General features: G+C 39.4%; 1 protein-coding gene across 1 annotated transcript in view; it reads left to right on the top strand.

The window, feature by feature from the left end:
* Positions 1–21,546, top strand: part of PGM5 (phosphoglucomutase 5) — a 188,435-nt gene that overhangs the window by 19,594 nt on the left and 147,295 nt on the right. The window contains exons 2-6 of the mRNA XM_082403675.1: positions 5,351–5,513; positions 12,468–12,614; positions 16,009–16,134; positions 20,191–20,381; positions 20,978–21,132. Of these exons, the coding sequence (XP_082259801.1) occupies positions 5,351–5,513; positions 12,468–12,614; positions 16,009–16,134; positions 20,191–20,381; positions 20,978–21,132 (782 nt within the window). The remainder of the gene's footprint in view (positions 1–5,350; positions 5,514–12,467; positions 12,615–16,008; positions 16,135–20,190; positions 20,382–20,977; positions 21,133–21,546) is intronic.

Consider the following 21,546-nt stretch of genomic DNA (forward strand, 5'->3'; position numbering starts at 1 on the left):
TCCATCAAAGGTGAATGAGATCCCTGCTGGGTAGAGTAATCTTGGTTGTAGGTTTTTCCTTTTATCTCTTTAAATATGTCCTGCCACTCCCTTCTGGCTTGCAGAGTTTCTGTTGAAAGATCAGCTGCTAACCTTATGAGGATTCCCTTGTATGTTATTTGTTGTTTTTCTCTTGCTGCTTTTGATATTTTTCCTTTGTATTTAATTTTTCATAGTTTGATTAATATGTGTCTTGGCGTGTTTCTCCTTGGATTTAGCCTGTATGGGACTCTCTGCACTTCCTGGACTTGATTGACTATTTCCTTTCCCATATTAGGGAAGTTTTGAACTATAATCTCTTCAAATATTTTCTCAGTCCCTTTCTTTTTCTCTACTTCTTCTGGAACCCCTATAATTCGAATGTTGGTGCATTTAATGTTGTCCCAGAAGTCTCTGAGACTGTCCTCAATTCTTTTCATTCTTTTTTCTTTATTCTGCTCTGCAGTAGTTATTTCCACTATTTTATCTTCCAGGTCACTTATCCGTTCTTCTGCCTCAGTTATTCTGCTATTGATTCCTTCTAGAGAATTTTTAATTTCATTTATTGTGTTGTTCTTCATTGCTTGTTTGCTGTTTAGTTCCTCTAGGTCCTTGTTAAATGTTTCTTGTATTTTCTCCATTCTATTTCCAAGATTTTGGATCATGTTTACTATCATTACTCTGAATTCTTTTTCAGGTAGGCTGCCTATTTCCTCTTCATTTGTCTGGTCTGGTGGATTTTTACTTTGCTCCTTCATCTGCTGGGTATTTCTCTGTCTTCTCATTTTGCTTAACTTACTGTGCTTGGGGTCTCCTTTTGCAGGCTCCAGGTTCGTAGTTCCCATTGTTTTTGGTGTCTGACCCCAGTGGCTAAGGTTGATTCAGTGGGTTGTGTAGGTTTCCTAGTTGAGGGGACTGGTGCCTGTTTTCTGGTGGATGAGGCTGGATCTTGTCTTTCAGGTGGGCAGGACCATGTCCGGTGGTCTGTTCTGGGGTGTCTGTGACCTTATTATGATTTTAGGCAGCCTCTCTGCTAATCGGTGTGGTTGTGTTCCTGTCTTGCTAATTGTTTGACTTAGGGTGTCCAGCACTGTAGCTTGCTGGTCATTGAGTGGAGCTGGGAGGTCTCTGGTGGACCAATGTCCTGACCTCGGCTCTCCCTCCTCAGAGGCACAGGCCTGACACCCAGCTGGAGCACCAAGACCTTGTCAGCCGCACGGCTTTTGGGAAGTCAGGTCTTCTGCTAGCGTTCAGTAGGTGTTCTGTAGGAGTTGTTCCACATGTAGATGTATTTCTGATGTATTTGTGGGGAGGAAGGGGACCTCCCTGTCTTACTTCTCTGCCAGGAGACTTGAAGGTCTCCTCGGCAATTTTTATTCCCTTAAAAACAATAGAAAATTATTTCTCACTCACATAATAGTCCAATGGGGATTTTGCTGATGAACAAAGACTCTTGTCCATCCTGTGAGTTAGGGACCCAGGTTCTTTCCATCTTCTTCCTCTGGCATCTCCTAGAGCTGTGTGGTCACCTGTGTTGAGTTTGTGGAAGGGGAAATATGCAGTGAGGAGAAGACGTATCTACTCCTTAACATCCTTAGCCCAGAAGGGACACACATTACTTCTGTTCTCATTCTCATAGTTTATCACTCATTGTGAGAACTGGTCATGTGGCCACACCTAGATGCAAGGGTGGTCTGGAAAATGTAGCCCCTGGCTGGGCAGCTGATGTGCAGCAACAGTTCTGCCCTGTGAAAGGGAAGCATAACTTTTTGTGGACTGCTCACCAAGTCTGCCACAGGTGCTCGGTCTTCATAATAATCCTTTTAGATGGCTGGAGAATATTCCATAAGTTGATACATCACACTTTATTTTATAGGTTCTTCATTATTAGACATTTATAATGATTTTTAAAAAATTTTCACCTCTAATGAATACCACTGTAGGAAATGTCTACACATACATACCTTTTTCCCCTTTAAAGATTATTTCTTTAAGAATAATTCTGAAAAATGGGAGAGAGAGAAAATTATGAACAAAAGTTACAAATATTTTTCAGATTCTTGAATCTGCAGGTTTACTCCTTGAGGGCAGTGATTAATTTGTATTCATTACTGTACCTGCAGGGTCTTCTACATTGCCTGTCTCATGGTAATACTCAATAAAATAAGTTGAATGACTAAATAAATTTTAACAAAAGCATGTGGAACATGATTTATCTTGGCTCTGGCTAAAATATGAGTATAATTTTTGTCCTTTGTCTTTCCCATCTTAATCAATGACAGCACCATCCATCAAGTTATTAAAGGTAGAAGCTGTGAGTTGGCTCCTTTCCTCACTGCCCCTGTTTTAGTTATTTATTTCTGTGTAAGAAATTATGACAGAACTTAGTGGCTTAAAATAAACAAATATTTACTGTTACTCATAGTTTCTGTGGGACAGGAGGTAGGTTGTTCTGACTCGGTCACAGTTGCATATTGGTGGGGGCTTTGTCATATGAAGGCTTGAAGGGCTGGAGGATCTAGTGCAAGGTGGCTCACCTGCACGGCTGGCAAGTGGGTTCTGGCTGTTGGTGGGAGGCTTCAGGTCCCCTCCATTCAGGTGACTACACAGGACTCCTTGAGTGTCCTGGTGACGTGGTGGCTGCTTCCCCCAGAGTGAACAACCCAAGAGAGCAAGGCAGAAGCAGCAATGCCATTTATTGGAAGTTACACACCATCACTTCTGCAATGTTCTACTAATCACTCAGATCTGACTTATTCGCTGTGGGAGGGGACCGCACCGAGGCATGAATGCCAGAACGCACAGATCATTGGGGGCCATCTTAGAGGCTGGCTACTCTAGCGCCTCTCTTCCATATTTCATTCCACGCACATGTTCTGTTCATTCTCCTTCCAAAAATATATTCAAATGTAATCACTTCTCTTCATTTCTGCTGCCTCTGGTCTAGTCCAAGACGCTATCCACACTCAGCTCTGCCGTGAGAGCCTTCCATCTGATCTTTCTCCTTTTGCTCTTGTCACTCTCTAATGCATTTTTCATATTGCAGCCACTCACTCATCATTCATTCATTTTTTTCAATTAATTAATTCAACATATATTTATTGTGTACTTAGTATATGCTGAGTTTGTTCTAGATACTCAGAGTATAGCAGTGAAGAAACCAAAGTCCTTAGAACTTATATATAGTGAAAAAATAAACAGATAAAATGGAAAATATTAAGGGGTAATATGTGTAATACAGAAGACTAAACAGGATAAAGAAAATAGAGGACAGTAGAGAAATTAGGGACTTATGGGTGCTGTACTGTATAGGGCTGTCAAGGGTGCTATCTTTGATTAGTTGACGTTGAAACAGTAACCCAAAGGATGGGGTGGGGCAGGCTTATGAATACCTGGATAAGAGTGCTCTAAGGAGAGGAAAGAGCAAATGGAAAGACGCTGAGCACACTTGATGTGTGTGAGGAGCAGCAAACCAGCCAGTGTGGCCGGAGCAGAGGGAGGGAGGGAAGTGGAGAATGGCAGATGATGGCGGTCAGATCATGTAGGGCCTGGTAGACTATGAAGACTTCGACTTTACCTGGGGTTGGTGGGAGACAAGGACAGTCATTGGAATGCTTTGCTGATGTGAATGACTTGCTTTTTAATATGATCTTTTGGATTGCTCAGCCCATGATCTTTAAAAAATGTAACTGATATCAGGTCACTTCCACTGCTTAAAACCTTTCTATGGATTCCCCTTGTACTTAGAATAAAATCCAAGCTCCCTTAGCTATTATTGCTATAATTGTTACTGTTATTATTAAAATTAACACCCCATTATTCTCTATCACAGAAACCTGCTGATTTTTCCCAATATGTATCCAGCTAGTAATTACTACTACCACTACTACTATTAGGCTTATTTGTTTATAATCTGCCTCATCCACTTGAAAATATGTACTCTGGGGATGTTGTGGAGTGTGGGTCTTTCTATACTAAATTATCGCAAGACTGCTTTGTTTTTGGAGCTCTTGTGTTTGCCCTTTAAAAAATTTTTTTTTCTGTATATTTTTTCATTGTCATATCTGGTCAGTGACCTACTTCCAGCAATGCTATTGTTGGTGCCAGGGTAACTTTGCTGTTGAGCTGGACACAGGAGCTGGTTTTGGTTGCTGGGCTATGTTGGTACTTCTCAAACTTTAATAGACAAATGAATTATGTGGAGAAGGGGTGGGGATCTTGCTAAATACTGATTCTTATTCAGTAGGTATGGGGTAGGGCTTGAGGTTTTACATTTCTCCCAGGCTCGCAGGTAATGCCCATGCCGCTGGCCCTTTGAGTAGCGAGGGGGTTTGATCACCAAACTTGGCTGAATGCTGGAAACAACTGTGGAGCTCAGAATCCCACCCCGAGATTCCAATATAATTGGTCTGGAATGCAGTCTTAGTACCGGACTAGACTACTAGACTACTTAGTACTAGAATTCTCTAGGCTTCACTAATGATTCTGATTTGTAGCAACATTTGAGAACCACTGGATTGGATGATGTTGGGCCCTATTTTAAAACAAAACACATGGAGTAATGCTCTGCAGGGCTATGCTGTTTTCTTTCTTTGAAAAAAAATCAGTTTTCTAGCTATAGAGAGTCTGGCCACACTGATGGATGACCTCTAGATCTCTGCCTAGCATGGCTGGATTTCTCCAATGTCCCTAGCACATTCTGCCAAAATAGGACTTCTGCCTTCAGGAGACTGGGCCTTCCAAGTGCAGTTAAAACACACTTGCAGATGATGAGGATGTAGCAAATCAGGTCCCTACTGTGTGAGTTTGTGCTGAGGCAGGGAAAGAAGGTGAAGCAGAGAAGTGCTCTGTTTTTTTTTCTTGTAATTTCCAGCATGTACACGTGCGGTTTCTAAGCCAGTAACAAACTAAGAACTTCTCGTGTGATTCAAGCTAACCCTTTGGTCATCAGAAGTGGGTGTTTTTTTTAATATATTAAAAAAATTTTTATTTCATATTGGAGTATAGGTGATTAACAACGTCATTAGTTTCAGGTGTACAGCAAAAGCACGTGTTTTAAACTACTGAAAATCGATGAGGCGGATCCCATTTACAGGTTAATAACTGACTGTGAGATGTGGGTGTCCCAAATGGTCTTGAAGACATGGGGAAGGAAAGACAATGCCTGAGCTACCCTTCCTCCCACCCCCCTACACATGCCCCCGACCTTAACCCCACTCAGTTCTTTTTGCCAAGTGATTAGTGTGTGCTAACAGAGCCTGGGACACTTTCTCATTGAAATGCACTTCAATCCCATGTAACTGGCTTGATTTTTTTTCCTTGGCTAATCTAGATTGGTCGACTGATTATTGGACAGAATGGCATCTTGTCGACACCTGCTGTTTCCTGCATTATCAGAAAGATCAAGGCAGCTGGTGGAATCATCCTGACAGCCAGCCACTGCCCTGGAGGACCGGGGGGAGAGTTTGGAGTGAAATTTAATGTTGCCAATGGAGGTATGTTGTTCAGAATATGCCTTAATTGTCATGATTTCTTTCTTCTTATATTGTCATAGTCTTACAGTGACCCACTGATGGTAGATAAGTAAGGCGGAGAGAAAATGGCTCAGAAAAATCTAGTGAGGTGCCTGTATTAGTCAGGGTTTTCCAGAGAAGCAGAACCAATAGGACACATAGATGGACTCCAACCTACGATGGTTTGATTTAGAGATTTTTTGACTTTACAATGGTGTAAAAGCAATATGCATTCAATAGAAACTACTTCATTTGAATTTTGAATTTTGATCTTTTCCTGGGCTAGCAATGTGTGCGTGGTATGATTCTCTCTCGTGATCCTGGGCAGGGGCAGCGAATGCAGCTCCCACCCAATCACAAGGGTAAACAGCCAATACACTTACAACCGTTCTGTACTCATTCAATCATTTCTGTTTTTTAGTTTCAGTAAGTATTCAATAAATTATATGAGATATTCAACACTTTACTATAAAATAGGCTTTGTGATAGATGATTTTGTAAAAGTGTTGACTAACGTCGGTGTCCTGAGCACTCTTAAGGTAGGCTAGGCTAAGCCATGATGTTAGGTGTATTAAATGCATTTTCGACTTACAATATTTTCAATTTACAATGGGTTGATCGGACTATAACTCCACTGTAAGTTGAGGAAGATCTGTATAGAGATTTATTATAAGGAATTGGCTCATGTGATTATGGAGGCAGCGAAGTCCCAAGATCTTTGGTCAGCAAGCTGGAGGCCCAGGAGAGCCAATGGATGGTATGGTTCTGATCTGAGTCCGAAGGCCTGAGAAGCAGCAGAGTGTAAGGTCCAGTCTGAGTCCAGTTCTGAAGGCAGGAGGGGCCAGTGTGTCAGCTGGAAACAGTCAGGCGGAGAGTGAATTCTCCCTTTCTCAGTTTTTTGTTCTGTCCAGTCCTTCAGTGGGTTGGATGAGGCCCAGCCACGCTGGGGAGGGCCATCTGCTTTACTCAGTCTATTGATTCAAATGTTAATCTTATCCAGAAACACCCTCACAGACATACCCAGAATAACGTTTAAATGAACATCTGGGCTCTCTGTGGCCAAAGCAAGTTGACACATAAAATTTAGCATCATGTCGCCCAGGGTGACATGACGAGGAAATGGCATAACGGGGTCTCAAACCCATTTTGGTCCTCTGTACTCCTCAGCACAGTGAAACGGTTGAATGTTGATGCTTATCTGACATGGAAGGACTCTGGATTTTAAAGTTGGCACAGACCCTCAAAATCATTTAGATCATTCCTGTCATTTTATAGGTGAACAAATCAAAGCCCTGAGAGGCTGTTTGCTCAAGATCACATGGTCAGACAGATGACTCCTTAGCATAAGTCCTACATTCTCTCTTTCCTATAGTGTTGACTTTCTCTCACTGACATGCCTAGAATTATTTCACTTTTTCTTATATTTATAGAAATTTATAGTTTAGAAGTCCTAGTAGGGTGGGATATGTGTATAGGGGTGAACTAAAAAATTTTTTGAACGTATATAAAGGTAGGAAGGATAATAAATGGATACCATGTATCCATTACTTTGTTTTTCCATTTTGCTTATTTTTTTCCTCTGAAGAATTTTAAGGTAAATTACAGCATGAAGATATTTTGCACCTAAATATTTCTGACATCTCTTTAAAATAAAGACGTATTCCTATATAACTACATGATCACACCTAACAAAAATAATACTAATTCTCTAATATCATCTAAAACCTAATCTGTATTCAGAATTTTCCAAGTATCCCCCAGATGTTATTTACATCTGTTTTGTTCAAACCAAGATTTATCCCAGAACCATGCATTGCATTTGTTTTTTTAAATTTTAATTTTATTTATTTATTTTTTAAATTAATTTTTATTGGAGTATAGTTGCTTTACAATGTTGTGTTACTTTCTGCTGTACAGCAAGGTGAATTAGTTATACGTATACATATATCCCCTCTTTTTAAGATTTTCTTCCCATTTAGGTCACCACAGAGCACTGAGTAGAGTTACCTGTGCTATGTAGTAGGTTCTCATTAGTTACCTATTTTATACATAGTAGTGTAAATATGTCAATCTCAATCTCCCAATTCATCCCACCCCCCTGCATTTGGTTTTTAAGTCTCTTAAATCTCTTTTAATCTAGAATACTGAGTCTTCGTGTATATGTGGGTGGGAGCTGAATTTTAACCAACAACTGTTGCCATTATGAAGCATTCCTGGCCCAGGCAAAATAGCACGTCCTGAAGGAGAAGTACATGATTGCCCCCTCCTTGCAGCCATTTTGGACATTATCCAAAGAAAGAACATTACTCACATCAAGTGTTAAAAAAAACACCTTATGAAGAGCCTCATTCTTGAAAGTGTGATTCAAGAAACCCTGCTTCACTAAGAAGCACACCTAGGGCCGACATCTAGTCTTGCAGCAGCTACTAAATATTTCAGGAAAAAATATGCAATGCGTAGCTGTTCTGCACACTGATAACACAGGACATTTCATGAGCTCAGAAAGTGGCAATTTGTAGAGCAATGTAATATATAAGTTGCCAAACTAAATAACGTATTTAAGCATTTAAATTAATGTCTGACTTCGTATCTTGCAAGAGAATCTCAGTCATCTCTATGATAACTTGTGAGGCATAAAAGGGGAAGATATTATTTAAATAACCATTTTGTAGACCGAATTACAGGAGGTTATGAGACCTGTTCAGTCATATCCTGAATAGGGGGAGGGGGTTGAACTTATCGTTTAGCCTTTAACTCTGTTGAAAGTCCTTCCTCTTACATTTAATTCTTCATGTTTACATGTCTTGGCATCATTAATGAGACTAACATTCCTGATGGCATAGAGAGATTCAGTTGGCTTCTTCCCACTTAGAGTGAGTTTTACCATGTTATCCTTCATCTGAAGTTGCAGACATTCATCTCTTCTATTGGGTGTCATACAAATACATCTTATGGCGTAAGTTAAAAGCGAAGTGTCTATAGAATTAGTAGGCACATCCAGGGAAATAGGACACATCTAAAGCTATGTTGCTTTTAAATTATTTAGAGGACAGGACCTTTCTGAGCATGTTGTTAAATAGGGGAGAAAGTGCTAGAGGACAAAAGGAATCAGTAATAAAAATACTGATTTTTTTGAATAATTACAGTGTGCCAAGCTTCATAGTCAGAACTTTACATACATGTTCTCATTTAATCCTCATGGTTTAAAAAACTTGTCCAATGTCACAGAACTCATAAGCTGTGGAGCTCATTTGGAACCTAGATTCCAAGAAGTAGGTAGAACTTCTGAGTAAGAAGGCAGAGATGGGGGAAAGAAGCACTTTGAGGGTACAGAGTGGAAGTTTTGGGAAATAGTTGCCTATATCTGTTGAAAAAAAAGAAGAGGAAATGTTACTTGCTAAGATAATGGGGAAAGGATAGAGAAGGGGATAAATGGAGATGTTTTCTAAAAGGTCCTCTGGGAAATTTGTTGAGGATTCCTGAGGGGTTGTGAGGACCGAGGGGAAGTTAAGCAGTCTCATTCTTTGGGGGAGCCAGTTGGTGTAATTTCATGACTGCCTTCAGCAATGCATGGGGGGAGTATGGGAAGAGCAGCAATGGAGCAGATGATGGTGATGTCCCGGGACTGGGGAGTGGCAGTGTGGGCGTGGCAGAGCATAAGGTGACTGGTAGTTGTTAAGAGCGTCTGAGCTTACATCAGACTATTAGGAGTCAAACCCAGCCTCTGTCACACGAGTGATGTGACCTTTGTTAAGGTCACCTCTTCCAATTTCAGTTTCCTTATTTGGAAAATGAGGATACTAATAATTCTTACTTCATCTGCTTTTTGTGAACGCTGAATTCCACATATGATGTGAAATGTGGTATGTGTACGTTTCAACAAATGTTGGCTTGTCTTATTATCCTAACAAAGGCAAGGCTCAAATGCTAGACCATAGGGTCCTTCTGGGATAAGAGACCCGTGAAATGAAATGGACCGATGGCCTGGGAGTAATCAAGTGATGTTGGGCATCAGTGTAGGAATGAGGAACAGGTTCACAGGGGTACAAAGTAGGGTAGATGAAAGATTAGGAATTTGTGGGATTAAGATACTCAAAGTTGATATTTTTGCAAGAAGCATATCAAAAGACAATCATACTTATGGTATGACTGTACTAGGAATTGACTAAAATGAAGAGGGAAGTCACTGGAGTGGAAGATGTCAAGAACTGGGAAGATGTGAAGGGATGCAGAGGATGTTGATGAACTCAGAGGTTATCAATGTTGCTTTTGGAAATCAGTGTGCTTTGGCAAACAGACTCAGATGGAGACTTTTAAAATGTGATGGAAACATCCCAAGAACATAGTGTGGTGCCTGGGAGGCAGAGGGATAGACATGTGTCATCTGGCAAGCATAAAAAAATGCAAAAACTAAATAACACTATTTACTTTTTAAGTTTTGCAAAAGAATAAAAAATGGTAAGGAGTGAAGTTGAGAAGGGCTATGTTTACTTCTTTGTGGTCTTCACTTTTCCTATACGAGAAAATGTGGGTAAAATCTACTAGGCTCTTTTCCATCCACTGAAATGGTGCTATTGCTATTCCTTCCCCCCCCCCGCCCCGCCTCTTTATTGAGATGTAATTGATATATAAAAAACTGGCACATATTTAATGTATGCAACTTGATGAGTTTGGTCATTATTCCTTTTTATGTGTTCAGTGAACCTTTTTTGGGAGACGGTAACAGTGCTATGCTCTAAGGCAGCACTGTCCAATAGAAATATATTGTGAAGCAGCTCATGCAGCTCAACATCAAAAAAACAAACAACCCAATCCAAAAATGGGCAGAAGACCTAAATAGACATTTCTCCAAAGAAGATATACAGATTGCCAACAAACACATGAAAAGATGCTCAACATCACTAATCATTAGAGAAATGCAAATTAAAGCTACAATGAGGTATCACCTCACACTGGTCAGAATGGCCCTCATCAAAAAATCTACAAACAATAAATGCTGGAGAGGGTGTGGAGAAAAGGGAACCCTCTTGCACTGTTGGTGGGAATGTAAATTGATACAGCCACTATGGAGAACAGTATGGAGGTTCCTTAAAAATCTAAAAATAGAACTACCATACAACCCAGCAATCCCACTACTGGGCATATACCCTGAGAAAACCATAGTTCAAAAAGAGTCATGTACCACAATGTTCATTGCAGCTCTATTTACAATAGCCAGAACATGGAAGCAACCTAAGTGTCCATCGACAGATGAATGGATAAAGAAGATGTGGCACATATATACAATGGAATATTACTCAGCCATAAAAAGAAACGAAATTGAGTTATTTGTAGTGAGGTGGATGGGCCTAGAGTCTGTCATACAGAGTGAAGTAAGTCAGAAAGAGAAAAAGAAATACCATATGCTAACACATATATACGGAATCTAAAAAAAAAAAAAAAAAAAAAGGTTCTGAAGAACCTAGGGGCAGGACAGGAATAAAGACTCAGACATAGAGAATGGACTTGAGGACACAGGGAGGTGGAAGGGTAAGCTGGGACGAAGAGAGTGGCATGGGCATATATACACTATCAAATGTAAAATAGATAGCTAGTGGGAAGCGGCCGCATAGCTCAGGGGGATCAGCTCGGTGCTTTGTGACCACATAGAGGGGTGGGATAGGGAGGGTGGGAGGGAGATGCAAGAGGGAGGAGATATGGGGATATATGTATATGTATAGTTGATTCACTTTGTTATAAAGCAGAAACTAACACACCATTGTAAAGCAATTATACTCCAATAAAGATGTTAAAAAAAAGAAAGAAATATATTGTGAGCCACATTTGTAATTTTTCTAGTAGCTACCTAAAAAAGTAAAAAGAAGCAGGTGAAATGAATAATATATTTTATTTAACTTAATATATCCAAAATATTATCACTTCAACATGTTACTATAAAAATTATTAATGTAATGTATTCTATTTTTCTATTAACTCTTCAAAATTTGATGTGTATTTTATAATTGCAGCAATGTCAATTTGATTAGTCACATTTCAGGTGTTCAAGAGCCACATGTGGCCAGCAGCTATTGAATTGGACAGTGTAGCTCTAAGCGCTGGGATATAAAAGAAATCAAGAAATAATTTCTGTTCAGTAGAAAGTTATAATATAGCTGGTGAGTGAGGTCAATACACAAAGTTATCAATTATTTACGTTTTAGATCTTTCAATCTACTTATTTATTTGATTCCCAAACTCATTGTAAAAAACCTGAAGTTGCTTGCATGAAGATATAAAAATTAAAAAGAAAAGAAAAATTAAAGGAGGACAACCATTGATTTCATGTTCAGTTCATTTAAAGCCTATCACTTGACCTTAACTGTCAGCTTGACCTTGTGAGGAAGTGCATCAGATATTTTAAACCTCACTTTAAAAACTTGGGAGACACTACAGAGTGTGAGTTGGGGAAAATAATGTACCCTGGTCAGCTTATGCATCAAATAGGCAGCAGATCTGGGAGTAGAAATCGTATTTTCTTTCTCTAGGTGCACTTGGGAAGCTGCAGTTAAAATCTGGAATCCCTCAGTTCTGTCAAATGCATATCCTGTTTGTGTCTCATATCCTGAATAAAGCTGATGACATAACCAGGTCTCCCTGGCAGGTGTGCAACTATTTTTAGGGAAGACATATCATTGTTTAGAATGTCCACATTGTTTAATGTGGATTAAAACAAACAAACATGTGGGTTAGTGGCCTACATGGAACAGGTGAGGCTGGCCGCGTTTCCTCCAGAGTGGAAAGATAAGAAATATCGAGGCACATCGAACTGTGAACTGTTGACTGTTGTCTAGAGCACAAATGAATCTTTCTCCTGCTTGGTGGAGGAGGAGCTAACATTCCTCTGATTGAATTTTTAAGCAGATTTATTTTTGGTGGTGCATTATTTTCGAATTTTAGGTCCTGCGCCGGATGTCGTCTCAGACAAAATCTATCAGATCAGCAAAACAATCGAGGAATACACCATATGCCCTGATTTACGAATCGACCTGTCTCGACTAGGAAGACAAGAGTTTGACCTGGAGAACAAATTCAAACCGTTTAGAGGTAACAGAGAAACTGTATTTTGAAGAAATCAGAATAACTCCGTGGATGGGGGTGACTCTGGTTTTTTCTTCAGGGAAAAGCACACACGAAAGTGATGGAATTATCAATCTCGGGAGTGGCACTTGATAAGTAGATGTAATCTGAGTGTGGTGCAGAGGGAAATGAGAGCAGCCAAGATACTTAGAACTGGCAAACTTTCAAAAACGACCTTCCAAACTCTCTATCATTTTTGACATAGGGAACATTTCATGGCTGACTCTTTTACAGTGTTCCAGGAATAGGCTGTGAAGCCAAAACGTGTCTTTGCTTTTCTAAGCAATTAAGGTGAACATACCGAAATGCTTTAGATAATTAAGAAGAGACCTTAAAAGGTAGTGGGGTTATTAAAATTTCCCATGGAAGGTAGGCATTTCTTTTCCAAGCCAGAACCACGCAGTTCATGTTGATTCAATGCACAATTGTTGATCACCTGCTCTATATCACACTCCGTGTTAGGAGATTTTACAAAGGAATTTACAAAGTACCAAATGGATTTAGGAAAATGGTTCAAGAATTAAAAAACTGGGATGAAGTTGTCAAAAAATATTATCCTGTATTGTAGAATGAATAAAGCTTCTTAGTCTTCCATTATAACCTTTCAATTTGTAGATTAATATTGAACCATATAACAACATTAATGCCATGTATATGCATATCATTTTTTCACACTCTGTATTATCCTATTGCTTTTTCCTAGAAGGCATATAAGTAGCAATAAAACTAACAATTTTTTACTCCTTCAATGCCCCTATAAGCTTAAATCCAGTTTGTGTTAAGATGATACCCTTATTCTACAATTAATTTAATTTAGTTGAAAAGGTGAAATACCTGGCTCATGGCCACATGGTATTTTAGGGACAGAAAAGAGCTTGAAATGGACTGTTTGGAGTCACGGTGTTGGGCCAACTCTACCACATTTGTCTTGGAAGATTTTGAGTCAATTGCTTGCTTAGCTAGTGAGCAGAAATTAATTGAAAACCATGTGATATTTATTGGAGGCAACAGTTCCTGATTTTATTAATCTAGTTGGGAGTGTGCACACATACACACACACACACGCTTGCACAATCGCTTGACAACTAAAAGCAAGGGATATTTCATTTATTTATTTATTTTCAAATTTTATGTATGTATGTATGTATGTATGTATGTATGTCTGCATTGAGTCTTCGTTGCTGCATGCAGGCTTTCTCTAGTTGCGGCGAGCGGGGGCTACTCTTCGTTGTGGTGTGCAGGCTTCTCATTGTGGTGGCTTCTCTTGTTGCAGAGCACGGGCTCTAGGTGTGCGGGCTTCAGTAGTTGTGGCACACGGGCTCATTAGTTGTGGCTCACGGGTTCTAGAGTGCAGGCTCAGTAGTTGTGGTGCGCGGGCTTAGTTGCTCTGCAGCATGTGGGATCTTCCCGCACCAGGGCTCAAACCAGTGTCCCCTGCATTGACAGGCAGATTCTTAACCACTGCACCACCAGGGAAGTCCGAAAGGGATATTTTATGGTAAACAAATGATTTAAATGTACTTGATTACATATGTTTAGAAGGACTGGCAAATAAGATGACTAAGAAAAAGCAGGTATTACCATCAGGAAGAAATTTTATTTATTTATTTATGGTATCTTCACAATTGTATTTGTTGTCCAAGAGACCCAGATCTTTGGTGAGCTCAGATTCAGGCCCACTGCTCCAGCCACATTGCTAGCTTGGTGAGTTTTCTACAATGCTACAGATACCACGAGGTAGATAAGAGACATTCCCTGGCTCCCAAGAAGAATTTGGAGATAATTATTTGAGATAATTTATGTACTGTGTTCTTGATGTTTTAAATGTTGAGCAAGGCTTGAGTTAATTGGAAACAAGTCGGTCTTTGACATTTCACCTTAAAGGATGAAGAGCATGAACTATGTGATGTGAACTTTCAGTTTTCATGGAATTCTACTTGCTTCCTTGTTTTTTACATTTCTGTTTGGTACTATGTGTTATCTGCTATAAATACCAAATGTATTTAGACAAGTGGTTCAGGAATTTCTGAAAAGAACCAGAATGAAATAATTGCCAAAAATATTATCCTAAATTGTAGAGTGAGTAAAACTTCAAACATATTCAGGCCATAACCTTTTATTTTATAGATTAATTTTTTATTGTGGTAAAATATATGTAACGTAAAGTACATCATGTTAATCATTTTTAGATGTACAGTTCATATATATTAACTTTTAATTTATTTTATAGATTAATATCCTCCAAATATCAAAAGATGATTAAAAACTATCTGTGTTCTGTAAACGGTAATTACATTATATTTGAATGGACACACATACTGCCTTGATTTAAGTGCAAGAAAAAATATTTTTAGACATGTATTTGACTAGACGAAGGGACAGTTTCATATTACATATAAAGTCTCATCCATCAAATATTGCACCTGGATTTACTAAAAATTATTAAAGGTGGATTGGTAATATCTTTAGTGCAGGTTTAAGTATTTCAGGATTCTAAAGTAGTATGTTTTTGAAAAATTTGAGAAACAGCATACATAAGTTTCAAAATTTAACCACGAATTTAAAAAGCAGGGCTCGTGGACAAATTTTAGTGCCTAAAATAAAATATTTATTACTTCTAGGAAAAGTACTTTCTGAGTATTAATTATGTACTGATTGCCAAGGTTGAAAAATGTGATGTATTCTGGGCTTTACGAATCTGTGAAATAAGCGAGAAAAGACTTGTTTTGGATGCCTGGTCATTGGGTGGTGCAGGACACTGGAGAACATTTGTGTTTAATGAGGATTTCTAAATATCTGGCACTCACCCTGAAACTGGTACTAGATTGGGCATGCAGGAGACTTCACACAAACTCAGAAAAATATCCTCCATCGCCAATTCAGAACCTGGATCTGGCTGGCACCATGGCATTTGGAAAGTAGGGGTCATTGCGGAGGTCACTTCTTGATTTGTTTCAGGCCAGTTGAGTCATTCTTTGGCCATTCCCCACAGGAGAGGCAACTGGGTGTGCCAAGATGCCTCTTGGCATTGAGGTGTTGCAGTTTGGGGGAGGGAAAGAAGGTGGGAGTAGCGACAATAGGCATAGTTTTATCTTAACTACTTTATTCTTGTGGTTGATTTTTTCACTTGCAAAGAAGAGTTTGTAACTTGAGATTTTTGACACCTTTTGATCACCTGCAAACTTTGCAGCATCTTGATTGTGCTTTAATTTGTGATTTTGTCTGCAAATGGATACTTCGCTTCCCATGTAAATGTGTGGGGTTATGATGTGATTGTGATCCTAATTTCATGCTTTTTTTATGCTTCCAAGTATCCTTCATGGGTAGTCACTGGTGTCTCCTTTTGCTTCCCTATCCTTAGTGGAGATAGTGGACCCAGTGGATATCTATCTCAACCTCCTTCGGACCATCTTTGACTTTAATGCCATCAAGAGTTTGCTGACTGGGCCCAGCCAACTGAAGATCCGAATTGATGCCATGCACGGAGGTAAATGCGTGTTCTCCTACCAAGTGGTGGGCAAGAAATGGTAAAGGAGACCTCAATGTGTGTTGGGTTTCTGGGATTAAGAGGAAGGCTGGATTTATAGATATTCATACAGTGTGTGTGTGTTCAGGTATTTGGGATGCTCTGGAAAGGTTCAGGGCTCTAATTTCTCTCTTTTGATGCAAATGAAAACAAAGCTTGAGCAAAAGGTTTTGAGGCTATGCCTGTTAGAATGGAGATAGCAAAACTGTAGTTATTAAAATTGTTTTTGATACATACACAGTTTAAAAGGTCAAATAGTTCAAAGTTTATTATGAAAAAATCCATTCCCAACTCCTTCCCCCAATTTCCTACTTTTCAGAGGCTACCTTTTTTTTTAAAACTCTTTCAGTGTTTTGTTTTTTTTGTTTTTTTTTAAAGTATTGATCTTCCTGTTACTGAATACTATGAATATAATGCTCCTTGTTGATTTTTCAGTTTGGGGCATTACTGACTTCATACCATGGAAGATGAGGTTGTAGCTCTTTTTCACCCTCTCCAGTCACTAAATCCAAGCACACTTCCTTAAACTAATTATATCATCATTTTGGGAAGATCAGTATCTACTGTCTACATTATCATAACACTGCTGAGCCAAGCAAAATACTGTAATTATATTTTCCTTACAGAACAACTTCTTCTGTGGAATTAGTAATTGTCCTGTTTTCTCACTCTTTAGGTTTTGTGAAGTGTATTTACCACTCTTAACCCTCATATTCTCCCAGTGTCTATATCTTCTCTCACTTCATTTTCCTGGAGACCTGGGATCTCCTCTGCTCTGCACTGGTTGCTCTGTGAGCTGCTGTTGTCCTTGAATCTCCACTTAACATCATCCTGTAATTTCCTTTACCCCTTTCTTATGCTGACTCTCCTATTTCTGGATCCTTTGTCTTCCACTTTCTTGATTTACTCCTACATTTTGGAACAAGTTCCAAAACTTGTTCCTGGAACAAGTTCTCCAGGAACTCTGTGAGAGAAAGCTCATGGGAGGTGAATGTTTTGAGTCATTGCATATCTGAAAATGCCTTTTTTCTGTGCTCACTCTGAATTGCTATTTATCTGGATATAGAAATCTAGGTTGGATATTATTTTTCTTCAGAAGTTTGAGGGCATTGCTCCATTGTCTTCTAGCTATTCCTACTGAACTGGAGAAATCTGATGCTGTTCTGATTTTTAATCTATGGTATGAAATCTTTCTTTGTTCTTTTCTGGAGGCTTTTAGGGCCTTTGACATATCTTCAGTGTTCCTTCTTTTCACAATGATGAGTCTTAGTGTGAGACTGTTTTCCTCTATTGTGCTGAGAACTTGGAGGATCCTCTTAATCTAGAAACTTGTGTCCTTTAATTCTGGGAAATATTTTTGCATTACTTCTTGGATGATTTCCTCCATTATTTTTTCTCTTTCCTTTCTTTCCAGAATGGCTGTTGTTTAGATATTGGCCCTGCTTGACTGATCCTTTCATTATCCTATTCTTTCCCCCACCACCCATTTTCCTTCTCTTTGTTTTTTGCTACTTTCTGGGAGATTTCCTCAGCTTTATCTCCAAGTCCTTCCATTAAGTTTTTCATTCCACTATCATATTTTTAATTTCCCAAAACTTTTTTTTTTGTTTTCCAAATAATCTCTTTTTAAAAATAGCTTCCTATTCATCTTTCATGAATGCCATATCTTTTTTTAATAAGTCAGGTTTACTGAGGTATATAATTTATATGTAGTAAAATTGATACCTTGTTGGTATACAGTTTCATGAAGATTGACAAACATATATAGTCATGTAACCACTCTGACAATCAAGATATACAATATTTCTCTCACTTCCACAAGTTCTTTTGCGGCCCTTTATAGTCTTACCCCTCCTCCTTCCCCTAGTCCCTGGCAATCACTCATCTGCTTTTTGTCCACCACGCCCCCCCAACTGCCCCAGTTTTGCCTTTTCCAGAAAGCCATATAAATGGAAGCATACAATATGTAGCCTTTTTCTTCAGGCTTCTTTCACTCACCATAATGTTTTAGAGATGCCTTCATGGTGTTGTATATATCAGTAGTTATTTCTTGTTACTATTAAGTAGTATTCCATAGTAAGGATGTACTACATATTGTTTATCCATTCACCAGTTGATACAATTAGGGTTATTTTTACGTTTTGGCTACTATAAAACAAAGCTTCTATAAAGCTTTATGAACAAGTTCTTTATGGGGATATATGATTTCCTTTGTCTTGGATGGATAAATACTTAGGAGTGGGAATGCTGGGTCATATGATGTATATGTTTAACTTAATAAGAAACTGCCAAACTGTTTTCCAAAGTGTACCGTTTGCAATACCAGCAGAGTATGAAGGCTTCAGTTTCTCCATGTCCTCACCACTACTTGGTATTGTCAGTCTCTTCAATTATAGCCATTCTGTCACATCTTGTTGATCTCTATTAGGATATGACTGAAATATACTTTAAAATATTTTTTCTCTCTGTGTAGTTTCTGCTTTCTCCAGGTTGCCCTTTACTCTCTTTGTTTGGGTCTCATGTTAAATGCATTCCTCAACAATTTGGTGGTCCTTGGCTGCCTGACATGTTTAAGAGTGAGGCACTAAAAATTTTGTTGGGAGCTCTGAGCCCATATGTGGAACTTTCTGAGCCCATGTGTGGAACTTATCTTCCAAGGGCTTCACTCTGAGGTCTTCTGGCTGGGCTGTTTTGCTTTTTTCCTATTGGGCTGGTTCTTTTCCCCAGAAAAGGCTCTTTCAGTTTCTTACCTTAGCTTTATCTGGCCTAGAGGGAAGACAGCTTCTCTTTCCAAATAGTTTGAGCAATGTTTTGGATTTGAGCCTCATTGCCTAGCTTGTACTGTGTGTTCATCTCTGAATCAGTCACTCTGGTTGAGGGATGGAGGATACTGACTGGCAGACCTAGGTCACCTCCCCAGCCTCAGGGTAAGTAGGATTTAGCCACATCCTGATCACATGAACTGAGATGGGAAAAGGATTGGTTCCCCGAAGGAAACCCAAGATGCTGCTACCGGAGGAAGGGGAAATGGGTGCTGGGCAGGAAAAATCAAAAGATGTTCACTATTTGAGGTTTGAATTGTATTAGTGGAAAATAAATGGAAAGCAGTACTTTGATATATTTCAGCCAACAGGATTATGTGCTAATCCCCAGATGTGCTTGCTGTATGTTCTACCCCAGGCTCCATTCCCTTGCTCATAGTGTTCTTTCCATTTGGATGGCGTCCTCACTCCTGTCAAATTTATATTCTTCCAAGTCCTCCCAGAAATGCTGCCTCCTTCTTGAAGCCTTGCCTGTGGTCATTTCTTCTTTCAAGCTATTGGATCGTATTATTTCGTAAATATACATTCAATAGAAGTAGTCTTACCATTGCAGTCACTCACCTGTAGATTTGACTCATCCCACTGCTAAATTGAGAGCCCAGTAATGTCGGAATTGGGTGCTTTGCGTCCCTTGATGCCCTCCATTCTTCACATAGGAGTTCCGTGTTAGGCACTCCACGAATGTGTGTTGAACTGGAAAACACAACTCCTTAACATTTATTTTGTAAAATGTGCTTAGTTTTATATGCTTCAGTGTTTTACAGTGTTTAATTATACACTTGGCAGAGTTAAAACAACTGTAGAGACAAAGAATGTTGCTAGAGCCTATTAGTGCTTTTGCATATATTCAGCTAAAGCTTTTCATACATAAAAAGTAACAGTCAATAAATCATTAGGTAGTTGATTTATTTCTGGCAATATTTTAGATAAGTTTTGGAGAGAAATTTCATGGAACTGGATTATTGAATACAACTTCTATATGCCTAACACAGTCACTGGCACATAGCAGATGCTCAATGAGTAGTAGTTGAAGTAAATATTATTCTGTGTTGTGTCTTGAGAAAACTTGTAGAATTTATCTTTTTTTTTCTTGTGCTATTAAGTAACCTTCTTGTTCTAAGCAGAGCAAAACACCCTTGGTTGGGGGGGGCAGAGGTTCTGCAAAGATCTCATATTGCTGTGTATTTTTTTTCAGTTATGGGACCCTATGTGAGAAAAGTCCTGTGTGATGAGCTGGGGGCCCCAGCCAATTCTGCAATCAACTGTGTTCCCCTGGAAGATTTTGGAGGGCAGCATCCTGACCCCAACCTGACATATGCAACGACCCTTCTGGAAGCTATGAAAGGAGGGGAATATGGGTTTGGAGCTGCATTTGATGCTGATGGGGTAAGTAGGAAAGTTTTCTGCCTGCTGATCCTCTTGCTATATAATGAGCCAAGCACTGGAAACCAGAGAACTATTGGATACCTCTGGGGCTGACATGTATGGGGCATATGAACCCTAACTGGCTCTGCATCTGCCCTTCTATCTAATGGCCAAGTATTGCGCTTAAATAGCCATTACTTTTCTTTTTTCAAGTAAGCTTATGTTATAAAGAGGTTATTTCTTTTTTAAAAAAATTCATACATCTTTATTATGGCTGATTTTGTTGAAATCACCATTTTAAGAAACGAGCTATTTTAGCAATAATCTCTGTTCTGCATTGTGTTTGGGGGAAAGTGTGAATTAAGAATATAGAGGCTACTGAAGCCTGAGGAAGTCATCCACATTTCGACAGGTGGGATATATTCCTAGTCGTGTCAAGATCGTGGGCCCTATAATATTCAGAGATCTTGGTTTCCCATGCCCTCTTTGGCCTCATTCAAGTTGTTTTATGTTGTTTAAATGTGGAATGGCAGTAAAGTGGCTTGTAATGATGATGGGAATGGGCTGCTGGCGGCAGATGCCTTTGCCTGAACATTTTCACACATTCTTTCCCACAGGACCGTTATATGATCCTAGGCCAAAATGGCTTCTTCGTGAGCCCTTCTGACTCCCTGGCCATCATTGCTGCCAACCTCTCTTGCATTCCGTATTTCCGTCAGATGGGGGTCCGAGGGTTTGGGAGGAGTATGCCCACCAGCACAGCCCTGGACAGGTAAGCAAGGATGTCACCATGAAAGCCTTCATGGCAGGCCTCTGACGTCAGTGTTCCCTTTGCTGGTAGCTGTCACTCATACTCCCCTACTCCACTGGGAGCTTGTTGAAAGCATGGGAACTTAGAGACATGCTGTAGTATACTGGGTAGGCGTGTGAAGAATCAGGTGGCCTGAACTTGATTCTTGGTTCTGCTACTTTTTAGCTGTTGGGAACTTGGGGGACTTATTTGTTTTCTGTGCCTCTGTTTTCTTATTTTTAAAACGAGGATTATAATAGTATCATCCTTACATGGATTGTTATGAGGTAGGAATGAGGTGATTCTTGTAAAACATGTAACAGAATGCCTGGTTCATAGTAAATAATTCACAAATGTTTAGTAAGAAAACTTACTAAATATGTAAGTGAGGTGGAA

This window comes from Balaenoptera borealis (genome assembly GCF_965194805.1).
Source record: "Balaenoptera borealis genome assembly, chromosome: 8".
Classification (NCBI taxonomy): domain Eukaryota; kingdom Metazoa; phylum Chordata; class Mammalia; order Artiodactyla; family Balaenopteridae; genus Balaenoptera; species Balaenoptera borealis.